The sequence below is a fragment of the Nycticebus coucang genome, chromosome 24 (assembly GCF_027406575.1).
Source record: "Nycticebus coucang isolate mNycCou1 chromosome 24, mNycCou1.pri, whole genome shotgun sequence".
Classification (NCBI taxonomy): Eukaryota; Metazoa; Chordata; class Mammalia; order Primates; family Lorisidae; genus Nycticebus; species Nycticebus coucang.
In genome coordinates, this window is record NC_069803.1 from 28,075,029 (window position 1) to 28,100,219 (window position 25,191).

The 25,191-nt window shown below is 44.0% G+C and overlaps 1 protein-coding gene across 4 annotated transcripts in view; it reads right to left on the bottom strand.

The window, feature by feature from the left end:
* The window catches only part of KIF13B (kinesin family member 13B), a 166,105-nt gene that overhangs the window by 98,536 nt on the left and 42,378 nt on the right, over positions 1 to 25,191 (bottom strand). For all 4 annotated transcript variants that reach the window (XM_053578417.1, XM_053578418.1, XM_053578416.1 and 1 more), the window contains exons 3-10: positions 24,253 to 24,265; positions 22,761 to 22,821; positions 19,960 to 20,052; positions 17,199 to 17,379; positions 9,875 to 9,962; positions 7,200 to 7,334; positions 3,842 to 3,954; positions 2,283 to 2,394 (exon numbers count right to left, since the gene is read on the bottom strand). In XM_053578417.1, coding sequence (XP_053434392.1) covers positions 2,283 to 2,394; positions 3,842 to 3,954; positions 7,200 to 7,334; positions 9,875 to 9,962; positions 17,199 to 17,379; positions 19,960 to 20,052; positions 22,761 to 22,821; positions 24,253 to 24,265 — 796 coding nt within the window. The remainder of the gene's footprint in view (positions 1 to 2,282; positions 2,395 to 3,841; positions 3,955 to 7,199; positions 7,335 to 9,874; positions 9,963 to 17,198; positions 17,380 to 19,959; positions 20,053 to 22,760; positions 22,822 to 24,252; positions 24,266 to 25,191) is intronic.

Below are 25,191 nucleotides of genomic sequence, written 5' to 3' on the forward strand. Positions count from 1 at the left end.
AAAAAAAAATAGCCGGATGTTGTGGCGGGCACCTGTAGTCCCAGCTACTCGGGAGGCTGAGGCAAGAGAATCGCTTAAGCCCAGGAGTTGGAGGTTGCTGTGAGCTGTGTGAGGCCACAGCACTCTACCGAGGGCCATAAAGTGAGACTCTGTCTCTACAAAAAAAAAAAAAAAAAGACCCCAGTCTCTAAAAATAGCCGGACCTTTGGCAGGCACCTGTAGTCCCAGCTACTCAAGAGGCTGAGACAAGAGGAAAGCTTGAGTCCAAGAGTTTGAGGTTGTATTGCGCTGTGATGCCATGGGACTCTACGGAGGGTGACAAAGTGAGACTGTCTCCAAAAAAAAAAAAAAAAAAAAAAGACAAATATCCAGCAAACACTTGATGTATTTTTTAACCTAAGGATCAATACATGGAAGTTGCAATTACAAACTAAATTAGCTAAACAGAAAATAAAGTGAGCTTTTTGAAAACCGTTTTTGGGGCTTGGTGCCTGTAGCTCAAATGCCAGCCACATACACCAAAGATGGCGGGTTCAAATCCAGCCCAGGCCTGCCAAACAACAATGACAACCACAACCAAAAAACAGCCAGGCATTGTGGCGGGCGCCTCTAGTCCCAGCTACTTGGGAGGCTGAGGCAAGAGAATCGCTTAAGCCCAAGAGTTTGAGGTTGCTGTGAGCTGTGATGCCGAGGCACTCTACCCAGGACAACATAGTGAGACTCTGTCTCAATAAATAAATAAATAAATTCTTGATCAATAAGAAATAATCCATCACAAACTAAATGGGCCACATAAAATTATCTCTCCATTTTGAAAAATAGAAAAAAATGTATTAGGCAGGTAGAATGTTTTATTCAAAGCTGACACTTACGTAAGGAGTTAAACTATTGGCCAAGTGCAGTGGCTCATGCCTGTAATCCCAGCACTTGGGAGGCCGAGGTGGGTGGACTGCCTGAGCTCACAGATTCAAGACCAGCCTGAGACAGAGCGAGATCCCATCTCTAAAAATAGCTGGGTGTTGTGGTGGGCACCTGTAGTCCCAGCTACTCAGGAGGCTGAGGCAAGAGGATTGTTTAAGCCCAAGAGTTTGAGGTTGCTGTAAGCTATGACACCATGCACTCCACCAAGGGCAACAAAATAAGACTATCTCTCTCTCACACACACACACACACACACACACACACACACACACACACACAGAGTTAAACTATCACTATAACTTGTATCCTCTAGTTCCCATTCACCACACACCTGGAGAAGACTAAAGGGAACCTAAAAGGCTCTCTACTAAATAGAGGAACAGTAGCCAGGCATCGTGGCAGGCGCCTGTAGTCCCAGCTACTCAGGAGGCTGAGGCAAGAGGATCACATGAGCCTGAGATGAGGTTGCTGTGAGCTATGATGTCACCGCACTCTACCAAGGGTGACAGAGTGAGACTCTGACTCAAAAAATAATAAAAATAAAATAATAAAATTAAAGTTAAATATAAGTAAAATAAAATAAAGTATTAAAAAATTAGCTGAGCATGGTATCACACAAGGAAACCTGGAAATGGTCTCTTTTTTCCCCAAACTCCTATTACAAGTGATCACCGTCTCTGGCACAGACTCCATCCCGAGCTCGTGTGCTGATGTTCTGTGTGCGTCCTGTTTCCCTTGCCGTGCTGTAAGCCAGAGAGCATGGAGGGCTTAGGGTCCGCCAGCACGTCCTGGAGGCTTTTCCTGCCCCTTCCCATCTCTCTCGTTCACACTGAACCAATTAATCAATTGATGACTGAGAGCTCTACTCTGTATCCTTTAACAATACTTCTAAGAAGCTGAAAACAAATTAAAATTACGAGTAAAGTTAAACAGCCAACAAGGTCCAAAATGTCTTGAACTTAAACACAAAACAAGGTCTACACTGTCAGCCAAACAAAAGGAGTCTGTGGGAAGCAGGAGGGGTCCGACTGAGGGTGTGAAGCAGTGGAAACGCCTTTCCTGAGCTCCCTCGGCCCTCGGACTGGCACTAGGTCCTTCTTCGAGTTCCCAAAGTTTCCAGAAGCAACTGTGTGATTCAGTGTGTACCCAACAACCCCTGCATCCGGGTTCTGTGGCTGGGGTGTTAATGGCTGGGAAGAAACTTAGGCTGAATCTCTCAGAATAGTGCTTATCGTTATAAATCTGGGCAGTGGTGAAAGAAACGATAACTTGAAGGGACTAACAGTCTACTCTTTATTCTTCCTTCTTACCATCCACAAAAAGTATATCAGGGAGGGTAAAAAAAACAGAACAAAACTTACTTTGAGCAGCCAAGTGAGAACTGAGTCACGATATGGAACAAATTTATTCTTGTTTTTGCCAGCACTCTGATCTGCTAGGGCTGAGATAACCAGTCCGAGGGTTGTGAGGGACCTGCATGGTGCAACAAACCATAATAATCACAAAAACTGGAACATATCCAACGTCATGTCAGCAGAGACTGAACACTAAGATGCCCTGTACCTGCGTATCCAGGGCACCACTGTCAGCACTCTGCTGCTCAGCTCCAGAGCACAAAACTCAGCTGTTCAGAGCTGGGTGCCTCTGACACTACCTTAAGCAATAAAAATGCTTAGCCCATTTTTTTTTTGGTAGAAAAAAATGTGAGCCATAAATCTTCAGGTCAAGGTAACAACACGAGGCTGGACACTGTGGCTCACGCCTATAATCCTAGCACTCTGGGAGGCCGACAGGGGTGGATCCCTTGAGCTCAGGAGTTTGAGACCCCTCTGAGCAAGAGCGAGACCCTAGTCTCTACTAAAAATAGTAAAAAAAAAAAAAAAAAAAAAACTAGCCAGGTGTCTCAGCAGGCACTTACAGTCCCAGTTACTTGGGAGGCTGAGGCAAGAGGATCTCTTGAGCCCAAGAGACTGATGTTGCTGTGAGCTGTGATGATACTTTAGCACTCTCCCAGGGTGACAGAGTGAGATTCTGTCACAAAAAAATAACACAAATGCCACATATTCTTAAGAAAAGAAGCCACAAACACAATATAATGATTAAAACACAGTACAAGGTAAAGATGATATAGTCAGCCTGAGTTACACACATCCAACTTATGTACAACTCACACTTTCAAATCAGGGCTGAGTTACAAACATCCAAGAAGGTGTCCCATAACCTCCAGGTGGTTACTGATGACAGAAGAGATTCCCACCCCCAGGAGGCCGCAATGTAGCTGGAGGGAGAAGCTGTAACTGTATGAAGGGGCTGGTAAACAAAACATTCCTCTGCGAAGCACTAGCTTCCAGGCCCAGGACAAACACAGCGGCCCCAGCAGCAGTTAGAGGAGGGAAGGCCCAGTCGGGCTCAGACGTGTGTGATTTGTTCAAACAGCAACACAGGGTGAAGACCAATAGCTGCTCTGGGGGGGCCACTATCTCCGCTCCTTTCCAATTGGAGGGTGACTGGGCCTCAAAGGAAACAGCATGTGCTGTTCAGGGGCTGGCCTGTCACAGCCACGGGTGACAGGAGAGATGGCACACATTACCGCCATCTGGAGGGCTGAAGCCAGGGACACTGCTGAACGCCTTACAAAGCACAGGAGCACCCCACTATGAAAAATTTCCCAGGCCCCAAACTTCAACAGGCCCACTGTTGAGCAAGCCTGCCTTGGCTGAGGCCGTACTCCTCAGCCCCATCAGACATCCCAAGGCATGAATGAGCTCAGGCCTGCAGAAGATACCAGAAAAAATTCCAAACTATTTATTCATTAAAGCCTCAATCATTCCAGAATCCTGTTACTTTAATATCCACAGATGTTCCCCTATTAAGCTTCTATACCAATGAAGCTCTAAAAACAAGCTTCTGGGAAACCTACTTGTTAATGTTGCTTCCCTCCTTCAGCCTGTCACCAGCAGCTCCAGTCTTTGTTGCTCGTTCACTGCCAGCTAAATCCACCAAGCTCAGTTTGCCCACTTTCTCCCCAGATGTCTACAAAGTGAAATGATAAACACTAATAAACTGTTAAAGAATACAGAAAGTGATACCAAACAGGTTTATGATCTAAATCCTTTTGACATTTACTATTATTTCTCAATTATTTTCTGTTGCTGTAAAATACTGTAAGAAACCATATAATTTAGTAGTGGATACACACAACATTTACAACCTCTACTAATCAGACAGAATAATCATCCCAGAAAAACAGTACCTCCAAAGTGGGGTGTTTGGAAGGAAGCCCAGTACAAATTCTGAGAAGTATATAAAAGTGCTTACAAGATACAAATTTTATCAAGATTGGAAACTGTGCTTAAAATTTCATGAATATTTACCAACAATCCTGAGACAAATACTTGAAATTCTTACTGATAAAAAAAAAAAAAAGTTAATCTATCTGAGTCAGGGCACCAAAAAAAAAGTTAATCTATCTGAGTCAGGGCACCAAAAAAAAAAAAAAAAAAAAAAGTTAATCTGGGCCAGGCATGGTGGCTCATACCCGTAATCCCAGCACGCTGGGAAGCCAAGGCGGGTGGAGACCCCATCTCTACTAAAAGTAGAAAAAAAAAACAGCCAGGCATTGAAACCTGTAGTCCTAGCTACTTGTGAGGCTGAGGCAAGCGGATCACAAGAGCCCCAGAGTTTGAGGTTGCTGTGAGCTGTGACACTATGGCACTCTAGCCACGACAACAAAGTGAGACTCTATCTCAGAAAAAAAAAAAAGCAGCAGCAGCTCATAGCCTAATATCTTCTACTAGTAGTTTTGTAATTTCAGTAAGTTCCTTAGGTCTGCAAAGCACTTGAGACTCTGTCTCAATAAATAAATAAATACAATAAAAGATCTCTCAAACCCTCAAACCACTTTCTAAAGTTTTTTATCTCATTCATATGTAGAATTCCTTTCTTTCATAATTTGGGTATTAGATTTATGCAGATTTACATATATCATGAATATACTACAAATACACATATATACTGATATTTTCCTTTATCAAAGATGTCTATTATCAATTCATTAACAAATTTTTTTTCTTTTTTTGAGACAGTCTCACAACGTAGCCCTCAGTAGCGTGCTGTGGCGTCACAGCTCACAGCAACCTCAAACTCTTGGGCTCAAGCAACTCTTGCCTCAGCCTCCAGGGTAGCTGGAGGCTACCACAACACCCGGCTATTTTTTGTTGCAGTTGTCACTGTTGATTTTAGCTGGCCTAGGTTGGGCTCAAACCCACCAGCCTGGGTGTGTGTGGCTGGCACCCTACCCATGGGGTGCCACCCATGTAACAAGTATTTTATACATATATTTTGTACAAAATGCAATAGAAGAAATAAAGGAAAACAATGTCAAACTCTATAGAGCGGATCATTTTTAAAATTTTCCTTTAAAATATGTACTTATAACCGGGAGTGGTGGCTCACATCTGTAATCCAAGCACTCTGGGAGACAGAGGTAGAGCAATTGCTTGAGCTCACGAGTTTAATAGTGTGAGCAAGAGTGAGACCCCTATCTCTACTAAACATAGAAAAACTATCCAGGCATCATGGGACCTGTAGTCCCAGCTACTCTGGATGCTGAGCCAGGAGGATCACTTGAGCCCAAGAGATCAAGGCTGCTCTGAGCTATGACGACACAACAGCACTCTACCCAGGGCAACAGAGTGAGATTTTGTCTCAAAAAAATAAAATAGGGTGGTGCCTGTGGCTCAGTGGGTAGGGAGCCAGCCCCATATACCAAGTGTGGCAGGTTTAAACCCGGCCCCGGTCAAACTGCAACAAAAAAATAGCTGGGCATTGTGGCAGGTGCCTGTAGTAGCTGTAGTCCCAGCTACTCGGGAGGCTAAGGCAAGAGAATCGCGTAAGCCCAAGAGCTGGAGGTTGCTGTGAGCTATGATGCCACTGCACTCTACCGAGGGCAATAAAGTGAGACTCTTGTCTCTAAAAAATAAATAAATAAAATAAATAATAAAATATACATTTATAGTTCCATAAACAAACATGTTGCTAACAAGGATATACAGCTTCCCAAATCAAAAGTACTTTTGGTTTAGAACAAAGTCTTCAGTGTGTTCCTTGTGTTTTATGCTGAAAAGGAAATAGGAAACAAGGAACTTTTTGTTGTTATATTAATCTTGTTGTGATGGTAAAAGAAGAAAAATATGCTTTCAGCAGCCAAAATACAGCAGTCTGCCAGGGTGATTATTTTAGCTTCTGGTATTTGAAATTGACACACTGGGGATAGACATCATAGCAAAACATGTAAAACTTTATATGAAAACAGAGAGGAAGGCTTGGCGCCTGTAGCTCAGTGGCTAGGGCACCAGCCACATACACCAGAGCTGGCGGGGTCAAATCCAGCCTGGGCCTGCCAAACAATGACAACTGCAACCAAAAAATAGCCGGGTGTTGTGGCAGGCACCTGTACTCCCAGCTACTTGGGAGGATGAGGTAAAAGAATTGCTTAAGTCCAAGAGTTTGAGGTTGCTGTGAGTTGTGACGGCACTCTACCCAGGGGGGACAGCTGGAGACTCCATCTCAAAAAAAAAAAAAAAAAAAAAACCAGGGAGGAAACACAGAGTCTGAGTCCACAGTTATGTTTGCAACATGGCACAGCATCTATATCTCTGAACCAGTTTACTCTTCACAAGACTCAAAACTACACAAAAAATTGCTCTATAAAATCTAGTGATTTTATAGTACAACTGTACAGTGTGGTTCATTCCTTCTACGAGGTGGCACTTAGCAGAAGGTAACACTCCCAAGGAACCTCCACCAAATCAGCTGGAGTATTAACATGCACTCGTGTGGTCGCCATCACAGGGTGAAGCTCAAACACAGCTGTTGCTGCGGCAGAGACTGAGTGCCGTCAGGTGCTTGACAGAAGCAACTCTTATTTCTGCTTCCTGGATCACAGACGTGGGGTGTGTCTTGAACTCACAGTTCTAACGGTGTCCTTAGAGTTGGCACCAGCTTTGGAGAGCCAGATCTGTGCTGCTCTGGGAGTTATTCCTAGAAATTTGGTCTAGAACTCACTCCTGCTCAGGTGTCCCATCAACTCATACTATCAAATCCCCTGTATTCAATCCCTGTTTACCTAGAGTTGCTTCTGTATTTCATCCAGAGTCTTAATTGACTTGGTCTGGCCAGGATTTCCCCCCCTCCCAATTCATTACACTCAGATAGCCAGGACTTTAATTCATTCCACTTTAGAAGTTTGAAAGAAGGTCACCCATCTGAACACGTACCCCAGACTTCACATCATAGAGAGTGTGCGTGAGAGTGATTTTGAAGACCGCATGGGATCGGCTGCTCTCCTCATTCATGTTGGTGGCAGCCACTGTGCGAGATTTGTTACCCTCAGACATCAGAGACTCAATATCCTATGTGGAAACAAATCAGAGACACATTTCAGCATTTGTGTGATAAAGATTCAAACTCTGCTATCTACAAAATGCATTGCAAGTTGCACTGCTTAATCAACATCTGGAGTTTACATTTTGATTTTCAACAAACCTTACGCCCCACAGAGAACAAGAGCCAACGCTGTTGCTGAAAACTTGAGGTGCATTATTTTCTGTAGAGATGGCTTTGACTCAGAATTTTAAAAGTTTGGAAGCTATGCTTTTGAATCGCACATGAAGGACAAATACACCTCGCCAATCACTTAATTCAGAAATTTGGAAAAATTTAGTTTAATAAAGCAATACAAGTATATTGGTTCTTGTTTTTTGTTGTCTTTGTTTGTTTGTTTGTTTGACACAGAGTCTCAAGCTGTCGCCGTGGGTAGAATGCCATGGCATCATAGCTCACAGCAACCTCCAACTCAGACTCAAGCAATCCTCTTGCCTCGGTTTTCCTATTTTTAGTAGAGACAGAGTCTTGCTTTTGCTCAGGCTGGTCTCAAACTCATGAGCTCAAGCAATCCACCCACCTCGGCCTCCCAGAGTGCTATGATTACAGGTGTGAGCCACTACATCCGGCTGCAATACAGGTAAATTGTTAAAACAGACTATAGAAATACGCAAAAAAAACAAATAAAAACAACTTATAATTCCTTCACCCAGGCACATCACAAACTATCATACCTTGGTGTGTATCTTACCAGAACTGCTGTCAAAAATGAGGACCTCCAGATATTGATTTTGTGCATAGATTTACTATCTGACTGCTATTACTACTAAAAAAGATAGTATGACCAGGCGTGGTGGCTCATGCCTGTAATCCCAACACTTTGGAAGGCTGAGGCAAAAGGATCATTTTAGCCCAGGAGTTCAAAACCAGCCTAGAAAACACAGCAAGACCCTATTTCTACAAAAATTTTACAAATTAGCCAGGCATGGTGGTGCACATCTATACTCCTTGGGAGGCTGAGGCTGGAGGATCACTTTAGTCCAGGAGTTCAAGGATGCAGTAATCTATCATCAGGCCACTGTACCCCAGCCTGAGCAGCAGATTGAGACCCGCCTCTTAAAGAGAGAGAGAGAGAGAGAGACAGTATAATATAATAGAAAAATCGGGCGGCGCCTGTAGCTCAGTCGGTAAGGCGCCGGCCCCATATACCGAGGGTGGCGGGTTCAAACCCGGCCCTGGCTGAACTGCAACCAAAAAACAGCCGGGCGTTGTGGCAGGCGCCTGTAGTCCCAGCTACTCCGGAGGCTGAGGCAAGAGAATCACGTAAGCCCAGGAGTTGGAGGTTGCTGTGAGCTGTGTGAGGCCACGGTACTCTACCGAGGGCAATAAAGTGAGACTCTGTCTCTACCAAAAAAAAAATGTTATAAGCTCAGTTACTGAACCAATCTGGATTTCAGTTGCCTTAATAACACGGAGCTGTAACACCATCTACCTTACAAAAATTTGACTGAGGAACAAGAAGGAAGATGTGTGAGAAAAGTTGACTCATTGCCTCCCATTACCCAGTCTTCTCTTCAGCAAAAGAGCCCAATCTTTGAGCACATTGTGGCGGCGTTGAAAGACTACATTTCCCAGATACCCTTGCAGCTCAGTCTGGCCACTGAATTTTAGTAAAACTTCCCCAGATACCCTTGCAGCTCAGTCTGGCCACTTAAGTTTTAGCAAATCCGATTGAAAGCATAACACAGGCTGTCTGGGAATATTCCTGGGAGGGAGTGGCATGCTACCACATGTTGGTTCTGAGCCATCTTGAACCAGGAGAACCTGGGCATCACCACAGCTCTCTATGTGGAGGGCTGGAAGGACTCTACATCCCTAAAACATCTTTGGAGCCACCATACCCGCCCTGGAGAGTCTACCTCCATCTTTCTTTTACATGAGAAGTCTTGTTTAAATCACCACTCCTGCTTTGATTCATTCATTCGAATGCACCTTGAGGACACCCACCATATGCCAGGTACTTTCTAGACACTAAGGGTACATAACCAAAAAAGAAAAAAAAACAGATAATATTCCACGTTTCAAAAACCTAAATCTATTTTTCTGTTATATGCAACTGAACGTAATCCTGATATATATATATGAAAAACTTTGAAAACCACAGAATTCTATTTTGCTGTATAAATAAAAGAATAATGTTTAAAAAAAAAAAATCAACCCTATAAAAACCTTAAAGTAAAAAAAAAAAAATTACCTGCAAAAAAGAAGTATAAGGAGGCCACAGAATAGAAACAAATCACAAAAGATAAAATTCACCATTTCCTAGATCCATTCCACACCCATTTTAGATCCATCAAGTTGGTAAACCCTGAGGTTTATTTATTAATAAAAGCTTCATTCTACTCAGTTTATATTTATTCATTGGTCCCTGTCTCTTTTTAAGATTTTTGTAAGGGATTTTTATTAAGTAATGCTATGGCAAATTTTTTTAAATATTAACAAATTAAACCCCCCCCAAAAAAAACTTGCTGCACTAAATGTAAGTATTTCACATAAAAGATGTTGTTACCTTGTAGCTTGTGACAGCCAGTTTAGAAAGTCCATCAACATAGGGCCCCAACACACTGTGTTCCCTGACTTTCAACGTCTGACGGCTTCTGTTCATTGAAAACAAAGAAACGATTTTTTAACAATAACTTGTTTTTAAAAGGACTCCACTGTGCTCCAAAAAATACAAACTGAATTCAAGAAAGGTTCCAAACAAGTAAACCCAACTGACTTGATCTCAAAAGAATTTTAAATAAACTTTAAAATCTTCGCTGGAAAGAAAACTTCACAATTGGTAAAATATCACATCACTCTGAAGGGTACACTGTGGGATGTCTATTTGCTCCCACAAAGAATGCAGAGTCAAATAAATATGAACAATCTACTTGTCTTATCACAGAATGTGGTACAAAGCCCAGAAGCTCCATAAATGTTAACTGTGCAAAAAAGAACAACTACAGACAGATTTCAATCATGAATACAGGACAGACAGACAAAAGACAATGAACTGGATCTAATAATTATTTAATAACAGAAAACTGGGCTTAACTCAGGGTTGCAAGGCTGTTTTAACACTAGAAAAAAAGATTCATGCACTTTCAACACATTGACAGACTAAAGGGGGACGGTAATGCAATCATTTCTATAAATGCATGAAAAGGAATGCTGTAAAGTCAAAATTACTCATTCATAAGTGAAAACAAATTACAGCTGTTAACAAACAAGGAATCAAAAAACCCAGTAAAGGGCAACAGAGGAAAGTGTAGAGCATGCGAGGTCTGACAATTAGGTTTGCAAACTCATCCTAGGAAAAGTGCTACCCACCTCCTTTCTGAGTATCAGTAACTGTCACTTGTGACACACTCCCCTTGGGAAGCTGTGCACCAATGCCAGGACCTAGTCTACCCTTCAAAGCAATTTTGGAACTGTTTTTCTGGAATGGCTATCAAAGTTGTCTTATTACCCCTGATGTTCTAAATGTCATCAAAAATGTCTTCTTTTCAGTATTTCCTTTATCTTTCAGTAAAGAAAAAAAATGATTGGGGGCCAGACCAGGTGAATAGGGAGGGTGTTCCAACGTAGTTATTTGTTTACTGGCTAAAAATTCCCTCACAGACAGTGCCGTGTGAGCTGGTGCACTGTCGTGATGCAAGGGCCATAAACTGCCCCTAATATTCAGTTGAGATTTTCCTAATTGTTCTCTATCAATGTTTACTTGGTCTGCTATGATTCTCACAGTCAGCCAATGATTGCGATGCAAAATTTGACCAATTTTTGCCATATTTTTCATCAGTTCTGCTTGTTACTGGCCACCCTGACCTTTCTTCATCAGTGACACTTCGTCTCCCCTCAGAAAAACGTGTGACCAATTTGTACACTGCTATTTCCTTGCGGCATTATCCCCATAAACTTGAGCCAACATGATTTCACTTCCACTCTTGCCAAGTTTAACGAGAATGCTAGGAATGTTTGCTCATCACTCTAAGCTCTGACATTCTCATGACGGCATACACAAAAACACACAATAACCAAGGCCACTCACCAAGACACCACCATACATCAACACAGACACAGCTGTGAGACCCTGATATACCAAAGTTATAAAACCCTGGCAATTTGTTTGTACACGGCTACCAAAGTCAGCACATGTGGGCACATTTGCAAAATTAATTGTCAGATTTTCTTTCTTTTTTTTTTTTGTAGAGACAGAGTCTCACTTTATGGCCCTCGGTAGAGTGCCGTGGCCTCACACAGCTCACAGCAACCTCCAACTCCTGGGCTTAAGTGATTCTCCTGCCTCAGCCTCCCGAGTAGCTGGGACTACAGGCGCCCGCCACAACGCCCAGCTATTTTTTGGTTGCAGTTTGGCTGGGGCCGGGTTTGAACCCACCACCCTCGGTATATCGGGCCGGCGCCTTACCGATTGAGCCACAGGCACCACCCAATTGTCAGATTTTCTACACAGCATACTTGATATATACCAAAAAAATATTATCAATATTTGTTGAAATATCATTCAAAGGGTACAAAGTTTCAGTAAGAAGGAATAAGTTCTTGAGATCTCTTGCACAGCCTGGTAACTAGGCAATAATAATATACAGGCAGTGCCCCGAGTTACAAACACCCAACTACACACAGCCTTCACTTACGAATGAACAGAGGTTATTACGGGTAATAGGCATCTGTCCAACTTAAATACAAACTCCACTTAAGAACAAACCTATAGAAATCTCATTTGTAACCTGGGGACTGCCAGGAAGGTATATTTCAAAATTGCTAAGAGATTTTAAATGTTTACCCTACAAAAATAGTATATGATGTGAGAGATACATTAATTAGCTTGATTGAACCGTTCCATAATGTATATATGTATCAAAACAACAACATATGGCATTTCATAAATACATAAAATTATTTGTCAATTAAAAATAAAAATTTTTAAAAAGAACATTTGTTCTGCCTGATTGAGGACCATATACCTATAGCATGTGTATATATAATATATAGTTGATCCTGAGAACACAGGTGAATCTTATTTTACGTTCTTTTATCTGTATTTTATACCATGAATGCGTGCTTATTCTGAACTACACAACATCCTGTTGGTTATTTATTTTTTTTTTTTGTAGAGACAGAGTCTCACTGTACCTCCCTCGGGTAGAGTGCCGTGGCGTCACATGGCTCACAGCAACCCCTAACTCTTGGGCTTACATGATTCTCTTGCCTCAGCCTCCCAAGCAGCTGGGACTACAGGCGCCTGCCACAACGCCCGGCTATTTTTTTTTGTTGTTGCAGTTTGGCCGGGGCTGGGCTCGAACCCGCCACCCTCGGCACATGGGGCTGGCACCCTACTCACTGAGCCACAGGCACCGCCCACTGTTGATTATTTTGGGGGGGGACAGGGTATCACTCTGTTGTCCAGGCTAGAATACAGAGATGCAATCACAGCTCACTGCAGCACCAACTTGCAGCTGAAGCAATCCTCTTCCCTCAACCTCCCATTTAGCAGAGACTAGAGAGGCACCTGCCACCACACTTAGCTAATTTTTCTGGGGTTTGTGGAGAAGGGGTCTTTCTGTGTTGCCCAGGTTGGGCTCAAACTCCTGGCCTCAAATGACTGTCACAGCTCAGCCTCCCACAGTGCTAGGATTGCAGGCATTAACCACCTGGGTTGGCCTTGTTTTTTTTTTAATAAATAATGAATTAAAATGCTTAAAATTCTTTGGTTGTTCTTCATTGCTTACTAAACAAGCTCTATAATCCTCACCTTGATTTGCGTGTGCGTGCGTGTGTGTGTGTGTGTGTAAATATACACTGCTCTTTTATAACCTCACCTTCCCCTAATCCTCACCTTAAGTCATAATTAATTTACATGTATCCATTCTTTAATAGATTTTGGGCCCCAGAACACCAAGAACAATGTCTTATTAATATTGAGGTCTGCAGTTCCTAGCACAGTTCTGGCAAATGAACGAACAAACCTGTCTAACCACGTGAAGAGAGGATAAGGTGACGGTGAAGAGGCAAGTGCATCAGTTTCCCTGACTGGGAGCAGGAGCAGCAGTAACGAGAAGAGGCAGGAGGGGACAGGGGAGATGGTGACAAGGAGACACGTGCAGCCAGTGCAGACTCTGTAACCATACCCTAAGCTACCAGAAATCTCGATGACCACAGAATAGCCTTTCATGTAAGCAGCAAAGTCAGAGAGTGCAGCAATGACTCAAATCTAGAGTGTTTCTTGTCCGCTGGTGTCCTGACTATCACTGAATGTTTTCTAATAATTTGGAATCCAAAGTACCCATGATCAACCATTAAAACGTCACTTGTTTCTATATTACTGCAGATCAAGTAGATCAATGTTCTAAGACTACAGGTGCATCACCCCAAGCTATCTTCACAACAGCCCTCTGAGATACTGCGTAGTAACATCATTCCCCTCTGTGCAAGTTAGAATTAGAAATCGTAAGGAACTTGCTCAGTAGGTAACAGGCGGAGGACCTGGGTCCAGTGCTTTGTGAATACAAAGCCCATGCTGTTCGTGACTAACATACACACCAAGCGAGCACAGAGGGACCATCTGAGACTCTAAACAAGTGTAGATTTGATAGCAAAGATCAAGCTACTCCACAAAAGCACTGTGGAATCATAACACGAGGATGAACAGGCATCAAGTCAGCCGGCTAAGGGTTTCTGGAAAGAGTAAGTCTGGGCTGGATCTCAAAAGCGGTCATCTCCATAGGGGTGAAAGTCCAAGTATTCAAGGCAGGAGCGGGGAAATGTCCAGGGTACAGTATTCGGCAAGACGTGGGGCCTCAGGCCATAATCTGCCCCCCCGGCCTCCTTTTGGTCCGTGCACACTAACCTCCACCCACACTGAACTTCAAGGTCATTCTCCAAACGGGGATTGCTTCACACCTCCACCCTTTGGCACGGGCTGTTCCTAGACCTGAACGGTTCCCCCCTAACTCCTCAGGAGACAAAGTCCTACTCAGTGCAAAACTCCCCGTCTGTGGGACAATCCCTTCCTCTCCGGGCAAGGCAGGGTCTTCCCTCCTTGCTGCCTCTCACAAGTCAAAAAATAAAACAGCACGTGCTTTGGATCCACCAATACTCTGCCCTGTACTGTAATAATTGGTTTACAAAAGTCTCCTTCTGTCCATACTGTGAGTGCTTCTGCTGACTTGCACAGGGCCCAGCACAATAACGATCACTCGGTAACAGTTTGTTAAGTGAAGTTTGTATAGAAACATTTCCTGTGTGAGGCCTGAAGATTATTATCTCTGCCAAAGACAACTGACAGCCCTGAGAGGCTGAGGACGGTTTTCTCCTGACGGAGCATCACTACGATTCACTGCCTCTAAGATCATCTCTCCTTGATCATCACCTTCATCCAAACAAAAGCACACGTCCTCTGACCGTCCCCAAACTTTCCATGAGCCTCAGCTCCTTGGCTCTGTGACCTTGCTAAGACTATGTTCACATCAACAAGCCCCAGGCCCTGGTTGTTACCTCCATCTCTTTCCTCCCTCTACTGAACTTCCTGAAAATCTGAACTCAAAGTATTTTCTGTCCAATGAACAGATGTCCTCAGAAACCTTCCCCTACATTCCTTCCCTGTTAAGTTCAAATATGGCTATAGAATCAGAACAACTTTTTTTTTTTTGAGACAGAGTCTCACTTTGTCGCCCTCAGTAGAGTGCCGTCACGTCACAGCTCACAGCGACCTCAAACTCTTGGACTTAAGCGATTCTCTTTGGCTCAGTGCCCGTAGCCCAGTAGGTAGGACTCCAGCCACATACACCAAAGTTGGCAGGCTTGAGCCCGGCCCAACCCTGATAAACAACAATGACATCTGCAACCAAAAAATAGCTGGGCATTGTAGTGGGCACCTGTAGTCCCAGCTACTTGGGAGGCTCAGGCAAGAGAATCACTTAAGCCCAAGAATTTGAGGTTGCTGTGAGCTGTGACGCTGGCACTCTACTGAGGCAACATAGTAAGACTCTGTCTCAAAAAAAAAAAAAAAAGAGGGCGGTGCCTGTGGCTCAGTCGGTAGGGCGCCGGCCCCATATACGGAGGGTGGCGGGTTCAAATCCATCCCCGGCCAAACTGCAATCAAAAAGTGGCCAGGCGTTGTGGTGGGCGCCTGTAGTCCCAGCTGCTCGGGAGGCTGAGGCAAGAGAATTGCTTAAGCCCAAGAGTTGGAGGTTGCTGTGAGCTGTGTGAGGCCATGGCACTCTACAGAGGGCCATAAAGTGAGACTGTCTCTACCAAAAAAAAAAAAAAAAAATGTAGAAAAAAAAAAAAAAGAGAGAGAGAGAGATTCTCTTGCCTCAGCCTCCCAAGGAGCTGGGACTACAGGCGCCCGCCACAACGCCGGCTATTTTTATTTCAGTTGTCATTGTTGTTTACCTGGCCCGGGCCAAGTTCAAACCCACCAGGTTCAAACTTGCCAGCCTCAGTTTATGTAGCCAGTGATGTAACCACTGTGATACAGGCACAAAGCCTATTTTTTTTTTTGTTGTTTTTTTTTAAGGGAACTGAGTCTTTTTCTGTCACCCAAGCTGGAGTGCAATGGCCTCATCATAGGTCCCTACAGCCTTGAACTCCTGGCTCAAGTGATTCTCCCATCTTAGTCTTCCAAATAGTTGGAACTATAGGTACACGCCATGATGTCCAGCTCATTTTTCTATTTTTTTTGTCCAGATGGGGTCTTGCTGTGTTGACCAGGTTATAAGAACATGTTTAGAACACTTCAGACTCCCTTTTCAAAGTCTATGCCATGAAATCAAAGGCACTTTTTTCCTGAGAACCTTTAAAATTAACTACACTAAAGAACAGGTTTCATTTCTTTGATTAAGGGTCTCCTTTGCTTCAGAGGCTGAAACTGCAAAAAAATACCTAGAATGTCTTAGTTTAAAAAAAAAAAACAAAACACACAACTGGGCATGGGGGCACAGTAGTTCATGCCTGTAATCCTAGCACTTTGGGAGGCCAAGGCAGGAGGATCACTTGAGGCCAAGAGTTTGAGACCAGCCTGGGCTACCCAGTGAGATCCCATCTCTATAAAAAATAGAAAAATTTGGGCGGTGCCTGTTGCTCAATGAGTAGGGCACCAGCCCCATATACTGAGGGTGGTGGGTTCGAACTCGGCCCCAGCCAAACTGCAACAACAAAAAAAATAGCCGGGCGTTGTGCTGGGCGCCTATAATCACAGCTACTTGGGAGGCTGAGGCAAGAGAATCACCTAAGCCCAAGAGCTGGAGGTTGCTGTGAGCTGTGATGCCACAGCACTCTACCGAGGGTGACAAAGTGAGACTCTGTCTCAAAAAAAAAAAAAAGGTAAAAGAAATAGAAAAATTAGCCAGCATGATGGTACACGCCTCTAGTCCCAGCTACTCTGCAGGCAGAAGCAGGATGATCCCTTAAACTCGGGAGTTTGAGTTTGCAGTGAGCTATCAGGATGCCACTGTACTCCATCCTGGGCAATGCAGAAAAGACCCCGTCCCCCTCCTAAAAATAAAAAACAACAACAAACTAATTTTTTAAGGGTACCATTTAGTGAAGATGACTAATTTTCACTAGATACTTTTGCTTGCGGCTTTGGATGACCCTGAGAAAGGCCATTTCATGCCTGGTCAACCCCTCGTCCCGCCCTCCAACTCCTCTCTCACACCAGCCCCAAGTTCAAAAGCCCAGAACTGGCTGTGAGTACCCAAAATAAATTACAAACACAAGAATTAGATGATTCTCTACTGGAGTTCGACTTAACAGTTTCACTTAAGCCAATTTATTAAGTTTGTTTTAGTCTATAATGCTAAAACACTGAAGTCTTAAAGTCTTTTTACCCTTTGGGGTCAAGGAGGTCTCGGACTTTTTCATTATAAATTTCCATGTAGGACACTTCTACTTTAAAACTCTGCTCCTCATTTTCTTCTTTCTGAGTTCGTTCAAAGAGTCCACTGCAAAGTCTTGGGATTAGTCCAGGTTGGTCTGCTGTGCCCATCATGGTATAAGACTTTCCAGACCCTAAAAAATGAAAATCAGAGTTAATAGGGTCTCTTTGGGAAGTTTAAAATACATAATCCTGTTTCCAATGCTCATAACAAATTACTAACACTTAGTATAATGCCCTAAAATATGAGAACTATATACAAATGCAATAGTTAACATAATAAGTACAGAAGTCCCACTGTATGAAAGAAAGTCAAAAGTAAATGTCATTTAGAAAGAAAAAACCTTCAGTTGCTTTCATACACTAAAAACAACAAAAACAGTGAGGTTTGAAAAGTTTCCTGCAATAATCTAAGACTCATGCTATGAATACTATTGTTACAGCTCCTAACCACTAATCATAGCATAAAAAACATTGGTTATTCCCCAAGAGTTACCTGTTGGCATTAATGTGCAACCCAAAAAGTAATCTTTTTTTTTTTTTTTTTGAGACAGAGTCTCACTATGTTGCCCTCAGTAGAGTGCCGCTATACATGGTGCTTCCTGGAAACATCACAAATGCATTTCTATGAAGCACATTTCCAACTAGATAAGTTGTATGCTACATATAGTCCAGTAGCTATTATAGTTTTCACCTTTTTTTTTTTTTTTTGGCAGTTTTTGGTCAGGGCCAGGTTTGAACCTGCCACCTCCAGTATATGGGGCCAGCACCCTACTCCTTGAGCCACAGGCACTGCCCTATAGTTTTCACTTTAAATAGATTTCCTTTCCTTGACCAGAGTTACAGAAGCCATAAAGCTCCTTATCAATTATAGCCGGTAGGAAGTAACAAGCCTATTCTTTTTGGTATTTTCTCTGTTATGATTCTTAAAGCTATTAAAAAAAAACAAAACGGGGCGGCGCCTGTGGCTCAGTCGGTAGGGCGCCGGCCCCATATACCGAGGGTGGCGGGTTCAAACCCAGCCCCAGCCAAACTGCAACAAAAAAATAGCCGGGCGTTGTGGTGGGCGCCTGTAGTCCCAGCTACTTGGGAGGCTGAGGCAAGAGAATCGCTTAAGCCCAGGAGTTGGAGGTTGCTGTGAGCTGTGTGAGGCCACGGCACTCTACCGAGGGCCATAAAGTGAGACTCTGTCAGTACAAAAAAAAAAAAAAAAGGTAAGGGGATGGGCTCAGTGGCTCAGGCCTGCAATCCCAGCACTTATGAAGCCAAGGCAGGTGGATTGCCCTGAGCTCACAGGTTTGAGACCAGCCTCAGCAAGAGTGAAACCCCCCCATCCCTAAAAAACAGCCAGGTGTTGTGGTGGGCACCTGTAGTCCCAGCTACTTGGAGGCTGAAGTAAGAGGATCGCTTAAACCCAAGAGTTTGAGGTTGCTGTGAGCTAAGACACCATGGCACTCTACCGGGGGTGACAAAGTGAGACTCTGTCTCAAAAAAAAAGGCTCGGCACCCATAGCACAGTGGTTATGGCCCCAGCCACATTCACCAAGGCTGGCAGGTTCAAACCCGGCCCTGGCCAGCTAAAACAACAATGACAACTGCAACAAAAAAAAGCCAGGCATTGTGGCAGACGCCTGTAGTCCCAGCTACCTGGGAGGCTGAGGCAAAAGAATCATTTAAGCCCAAGAGTTGGAGGTTGCTGTGAGCTGGGATGTCACGGCACTCTACCAAGGGCAACATAGTGAGACTGTCTTAAAAAATAGAGAGAGAAGCGGGGGGTGGGGGAAATGGCTAGTAATATGTTCAACAGTCAAGCTATAGGCCAGGCGCAGTGGCTCACACCTATAATCCTAGCACTCTGGGAGGCCAAGGCTGGTGGATTGCCTGAGCTCACTAGTTTGAGACGAGCCTGAGCAAGAGCAAGACCCAGTCTCTAAAAAACAGCCAGGTGTTGTGGCGGACACCTGTAGTCCCAGCTACTTGGGAGGCTGAGGCAAGAGAATCGCTTGAGCCCAAGAGCTGGCGGTTGCTGTGAGCTGTGACACCATGGCACTCTACCAAGGGTGACAAAGTGAGACTGTGTCTCAAAAAAAAAAAAAAAAAAAAGGCAGCACCTGTGGCTTAAGGAGTAGGGCGCTGGTCCCATATGCCGGAGGTGGTGGGTTCAAACCCAGCCACAGCCAAAAACCACAAAAAAAAAGAAAGAAAGAAAAAACAGTCATAGCTGTATTTTTTAAAAAACTTGGAGGCCAAGGCAGGTGGATTGCTTGAGCTCAGGAGTTCGAGACCAGCCTGAGGATCAGCAAGACCCCATCTCTACTAAAAACAGGAAAACTAGTTGGGCATTGTGGTGGGCACCTGTAGTCCCAGGTACTCAGGAAGCTGAGGCAAGAGGCTTGCTCAAGCCCAGGAGTCCGAAGTTGCTGTGAGCTACGATGACACCACGACACTTACCCAGGGCAACAAAGTGAGACTCTGTCTCAAGAAAAAAAAAAAAAAAAGAAAAACTCCACAAATGCCTTGTGAGATAAGTAAGGGAAAGGATCCTAACCCTGATTTTATCACACCCTCTTAAAAACTGCTTATTGCCTATTTTCATCATCTATAGATGATGAAAGAAAATAAAGAATAAACCAGCGGTATGCTACTCAGTAACACGGCTCCGTTTTCTCTTTGATGGACATTTCCTTGTGTGATTTCGTATCATTCAACATTACCAGTCTGTCCATAGGCAAAGATGCACGCATTATATCCATCGAAAGCATTCTGCAGGATATTTTCCCCAAGGCACTTGAAAACATCATCTTGACCTGAAACAGAGAAAGAAGGATGTTTTAAGTCAAAACTCCAGATGAACAATTCAAAAATCAAAACAAATAAACAAGAATCTCTAAAATGTACCATCAGCTTATTTATCTCCAAATAAGATGTTTAAACTTGATGAGCGCTTCCAAAGACTTATGCCGTTCAGGCTTTATCTAGTTAGCACATGAAGGAAAATTGGCAAAAATTTCCCTACAATACATTTTGCATAACCACCAACCACCACTGTATCATAATACCGTACAGACAGCCAATTAACTGCTTATTTTATAATCAATGATTATGAATATCCAAAATTTGTACTTGGGACTAGGTGTGCCTCTTTTTATAACCATGTACCACTCAACCAACACCTTTATTCAGTGGGTACTAGAGTTCAGAACAGTCACATATATCAATCCCCACCTATCTCTCCTCCTCTGTGATAATTTCTAATTACAGAACCCACAGCACATACCACTAAGGATAGGCAATGAGACCTTGGGAGTGTCCTTCCTTTCAATCACAGACATAAATGATAAAGTCAAGTTCTCCCCCAAGGGCCAAATGAGACAGACAACAGCGCATGTAATCAAAAGTGAACCTGAACAGTCATCCAATCCCACCAAGTCTCGAATGGGACATGGAAGAGCTGCATGCTCTGTGTGATGGCAATGGCCATCACGTGTCACTTGTCAGGTAACTCACCAGCTAATTTATCATACTTCTGATAATGGGGCATTATGGGCCACCTAGATCAAACGAATCTTAATTTTTGAAACAGCCATACTATTAATCTTCTCATAACAAAGGCCCAAACAACACGATGCTCCATATTTAAAAGAAATTGCTTTAAAAACTGCTTATTGCCTGTGGCTCAAAGGAGTAGGGTGCCGGCCCCATATGCCAGAGGTGGCTGGTTCAAACCCAGCTCCAGCCAAAAACTAGGAAAAAAAAAAAAAAAGGGTGACACCTGCGGCTCAGTCAGTAGGGTGCCAGCCCCATATACCAAGGGTGGCAGGTTCAAACCAGGCCCCAGCTGAATTGTAACAAAAAAAAAAAAAAAACCTGCTTATTGCCTATCTGAGGCTGAGGCGGGTGGATTGCTTGAGCCCACGCTTTTGAGACCAGCCTGAGCAAAAAGCGAGGCCCCGTCTCTACTAAAAAAAAAAAAAAAACTGAGGCAAGAAGATCACTTGAGCCCAAGAGTTGGAGGTTGCTTGAGCTATGACACCGCAGTACTCTACCTAGGGTGACAGACTGAGACTCTGTCTCAAAAAAAAAAAAAAAAAAAGAGAGAGAGAGAGAGATTGCTTAGAAACATGTGACAAGGCCGGGCTTGGGGGCTCACACTTGTAATCCCAGCACTATGGGAGGCCAAGGCGGGTGGATCAACTGAGCTCACGAGTTTGAGAACAGCCTGATCAAGAGCAAGACCTTGCCTCTAAAAACAGCCAGGCCTTGTGGCAGGCACCTGTAGTCCCAGATTCTTGGGAGGCTGAGGCAAGAGAATCGCTTGAACCCTGGAGTCTGAGGTCGCTGTGAGCTGTGACGCCACAGCACTCTGCCAAGGGTGACAAAGTGAGACTCTGTCTCAAAAAAAATAATGAGAGGGCGCCGGCCCCATATACCGAGGGTGGCAGGTTCAAACACGGCCCCGGCTGAACTGCAAACCAAAAAATAGCTGGGCGTTGTGGCGGGCACCTGTAGTCCCAGCTACTCAGGAGGCTGAGGCAAGAGAATCGCTTCAGCCCAGGAGCTGGAGGTTGCTGTGAGCTGTGTGAGGCCACAGCACTCTACCGAGGGCCATAAAATGAGACTCTGTCTCTACAAAAATAAAAATAAAAAAATGAGAAAGAAACAGGTGACAGAAGTGGTTAGGGATAAAGAAAATATAAGGCTGTTGGCGGCGCATGTGGCTCAGTGAGTAGGGCGCTGGCCCCATATGCCGAGGGTGGCGGGTTCAAACCCAGCCCCCGCCAAACTGCAACAACAACAAAAAAAAATAGCCGGGTGTTGTGGCGGGCGCCTGTAATCCCAGCTGCTCGGGAGGCTGAGGCAAGAGAATCACGTAAGCCCAAGAGTTGGAGGTTGCTGTGAGCCGTGTGACGCCACGGCACTCCACCCGAGGGCAGTACAGTGACACTCTGTCTCTACAAAAAAAAAAAAAAAAGAAAATATAAGGCTGTCATGTAGTCCCAAACTTGTGAGGAAATGGGGCTTGAGACAGGAGAATAACAGAATAACAGAGTTTGAGAGGAAAAACAAGATTGGGAGAGAATATGGTATGCTCCTCTCCATCAAAGAAAGAAAACTGAAGCTCTGAAAGGTAAAGTGGTTTAGTGGAAGTCTCAAAAGTGGCAACTGAGATCAGAGTCTGGGTCTTCCACGGTGCCACACGGCCTCCCTAGACCTGTCACAGGCATCCAGGGACGTGTACGTGGAGACTGAGCGCTCTTGGTCTCATCTAAGACCTGGGGAGATGTGTGTGTGAGAGAGAGAGAGAAAGTCCACTGTGTGCCCCTTTCATTTGATTTTATCATTTTATAACAAGAACAGCAAATTTTCCAATCAAAGTAAAAACTCTAATAGTGAAAACACTACAGGAAATTGTACAGCTTCTAAAGTTACACCAAAAATTATTATGATGGTATGTCCAAAAACTACTGAACCCCTTCCCAGGCTCAGTGGCCAACGGCATGCTGTACTCTATTACCTGCATACTTTTCTTTGACCGACTCATCCATTGACCAAAAACAATGATCATAGGCAAATACCTGTTGAGAAATGAACATAACAGTGTGTATTAAGAGCAAAACTTTAAAATTATTTGTTATAATAAAGTCATAACTGGCTTGGCACCCATAGCACAGTGGTTACAGCGCTGGCCACATACACCAAGGGTGGCAGATTTGAACCCCGCCCAGGCCAACTAGACAACAATGACAACTGCAACAAAAACTAGCCGGGCGGCTCGGCACCTGTGGCTCCCAGCCCCGGCCCGTCAAACAACAATGACAGCTGCAACCAAAAAAATAGCCGGGCGTTGTGGCAGGCACCTGTAATCCCAGCTACTTGGGAGGTGGAGGCAGGAGAATCGCTTGAGCCCAGGAGTTGGAGGTTGCTGTGAGCTATGATGTCACAGCACTCTACCCAGGGTGACAGCTTGAGGTTCTGTCTTTTTTTAATTCTTTTTTTTTTTTTTTTTGTAGAGACAGAGTCCCACTGTACCACTTGGGTAGAGTGCCGTGGCGTCACACGGCTCACAGCAACCTCTAACTCTTGGGCTTACGCGATTCTCTTGCCTCAGCCTCCCGAGCAGCTGGGACTACAGGCGTCTGCCACAACACCCGGCTATTTTTTTGTTAGTTTGGCCAGGGCTGGGTTTGAACCCGCCACCCTCGGCATATGGGGCTGGCTGAAGTTCTGTCTTTTTAAAAAAAAAAAAAAAACTAGCCCGGGAGCTGTGGCGGGCGCAGGTAGTCCCAGCTACTTGGGAGGCTAAGGCAAGAAGAATTACTTAAGCCCAGGAGTTTGAGGTTTCTGTGAGCTGTGACGCTATGGCACTCTACCCACGGTGACATAGTGAGGCTCTGTCTCAAAAAAATAAATAAAAGGCATAACATCAATAGAATTGTTCACAATAGTGAAATAAAAACAACTTACTACCCTACCACAGGGATTAATTATGTATACACATATAGCCTCACTAACAGCAAGTAAACACCCTAAAAAATCCCTAAGAGAAAGAGGAACTAACCCGTCCCATAGAAGCTTCTTTAGAATCTGGGTTCAAATCAAAGATGACATTCTCTTGAGGAGGCTGTGGGCCCAAGCAGGTTTCCCTTGGCCTGGGAATGAATTCCTGGCTGTCTCGGGAACAAGGAGGATGAGTCGGCCTAGCACAGTTTGACCACAGTTTGGAACTACCAGTTTTGAGCCGGTCTACGGCACAAAAGGAATCTCTGTTGCAGTTGCTAAGAGACTGACCAGAATTGGTCCAAGTGCAAACGCAGCTTTTCCATAAACCTCCCGCCCCTCCTATGCCAATAAACAGCTTCGGGTTTATGAGGAGGCTGACAGCTTACATGACTTCCATAAAATGGACAGAACATAGTATTTTCACTTTTGAAAAGAAAATTTCTAGTTGTTCTATAATATGAGCGTAAGATCTTTAGAAGCACCAAATAATAAACAAAATCTCTTACCTTTGGTTGGCCCCTGAGTTCCCAAAAGACAGGTCATCATGGTCATGAAAGAAATGACAGAAGGGTTTTTAAAAAAGCAGCTTAGTTTAGAAGACTTTTGTAAAATGTAATAACATTATGTAAATCTGCAGTAAGAATACCAAACATTACCTTCGAAATCAAATAGTAATTTAAAGGATAAATTGATGTCTATATGTCTATTAACTAGTAGGATAAGATGCTAATTATAGAAAACCAATTTGTGTCTCTCAATCAGAAAAAAGACTTTCTGAGCTCTCAATAAATTTAAAAGTCCTGGGCTGGGCACAGTGGCTCATGCCTGTAATCCTAACACTCTGGGAAGCTAAGGTCAGTGGATTGCTTGAACTTAGGAGTTCAAGACCAGCCTGAACAGAAGTGAGACCCCATCTCCACTAAAAATAGAAAAACTGACCAGGGCGAGGCATTGTAGCTCACCCCTGTAATCCTAACACTCTGGGAGGCTGAGGCAGGTGAATCACCTAAGCTCAGGAGTTCGAGACCAGCCTTAGCAAGAGCGAGACCCCATCTCTAAAAGTAGCCAGGCGTTGTGGCGGGCAGCTGTAGTCTCAGCCACTTGGGAGGCTGAGGCAAGAGAATCACTTGAGCCCAGGAGTTGGACGTTGCTGTGAGCAATGATGATGCCACAGCACTCTACCCAGGATGACAGAGTGAGACTCTGTCTCACAAAAAAAAAAATTTTCTAAAGTCCTAATATTTCTGATTTATGCATTTTGCTTCCCCCCCCCCCCGTGTGTGTCTCGTAAATTTTTTTCTTTTTAATTTTGGGATATTTGCATTGTACTTAACAATTGAGCATCCCAAATCCAAAACTCTGAATTCCAAACTTCTCCAATGAGCATTTCCTGCAAGTGCCACGTGGGTGCTCAAAAAATTTCAGATTTTGGAGCATTTTGAATT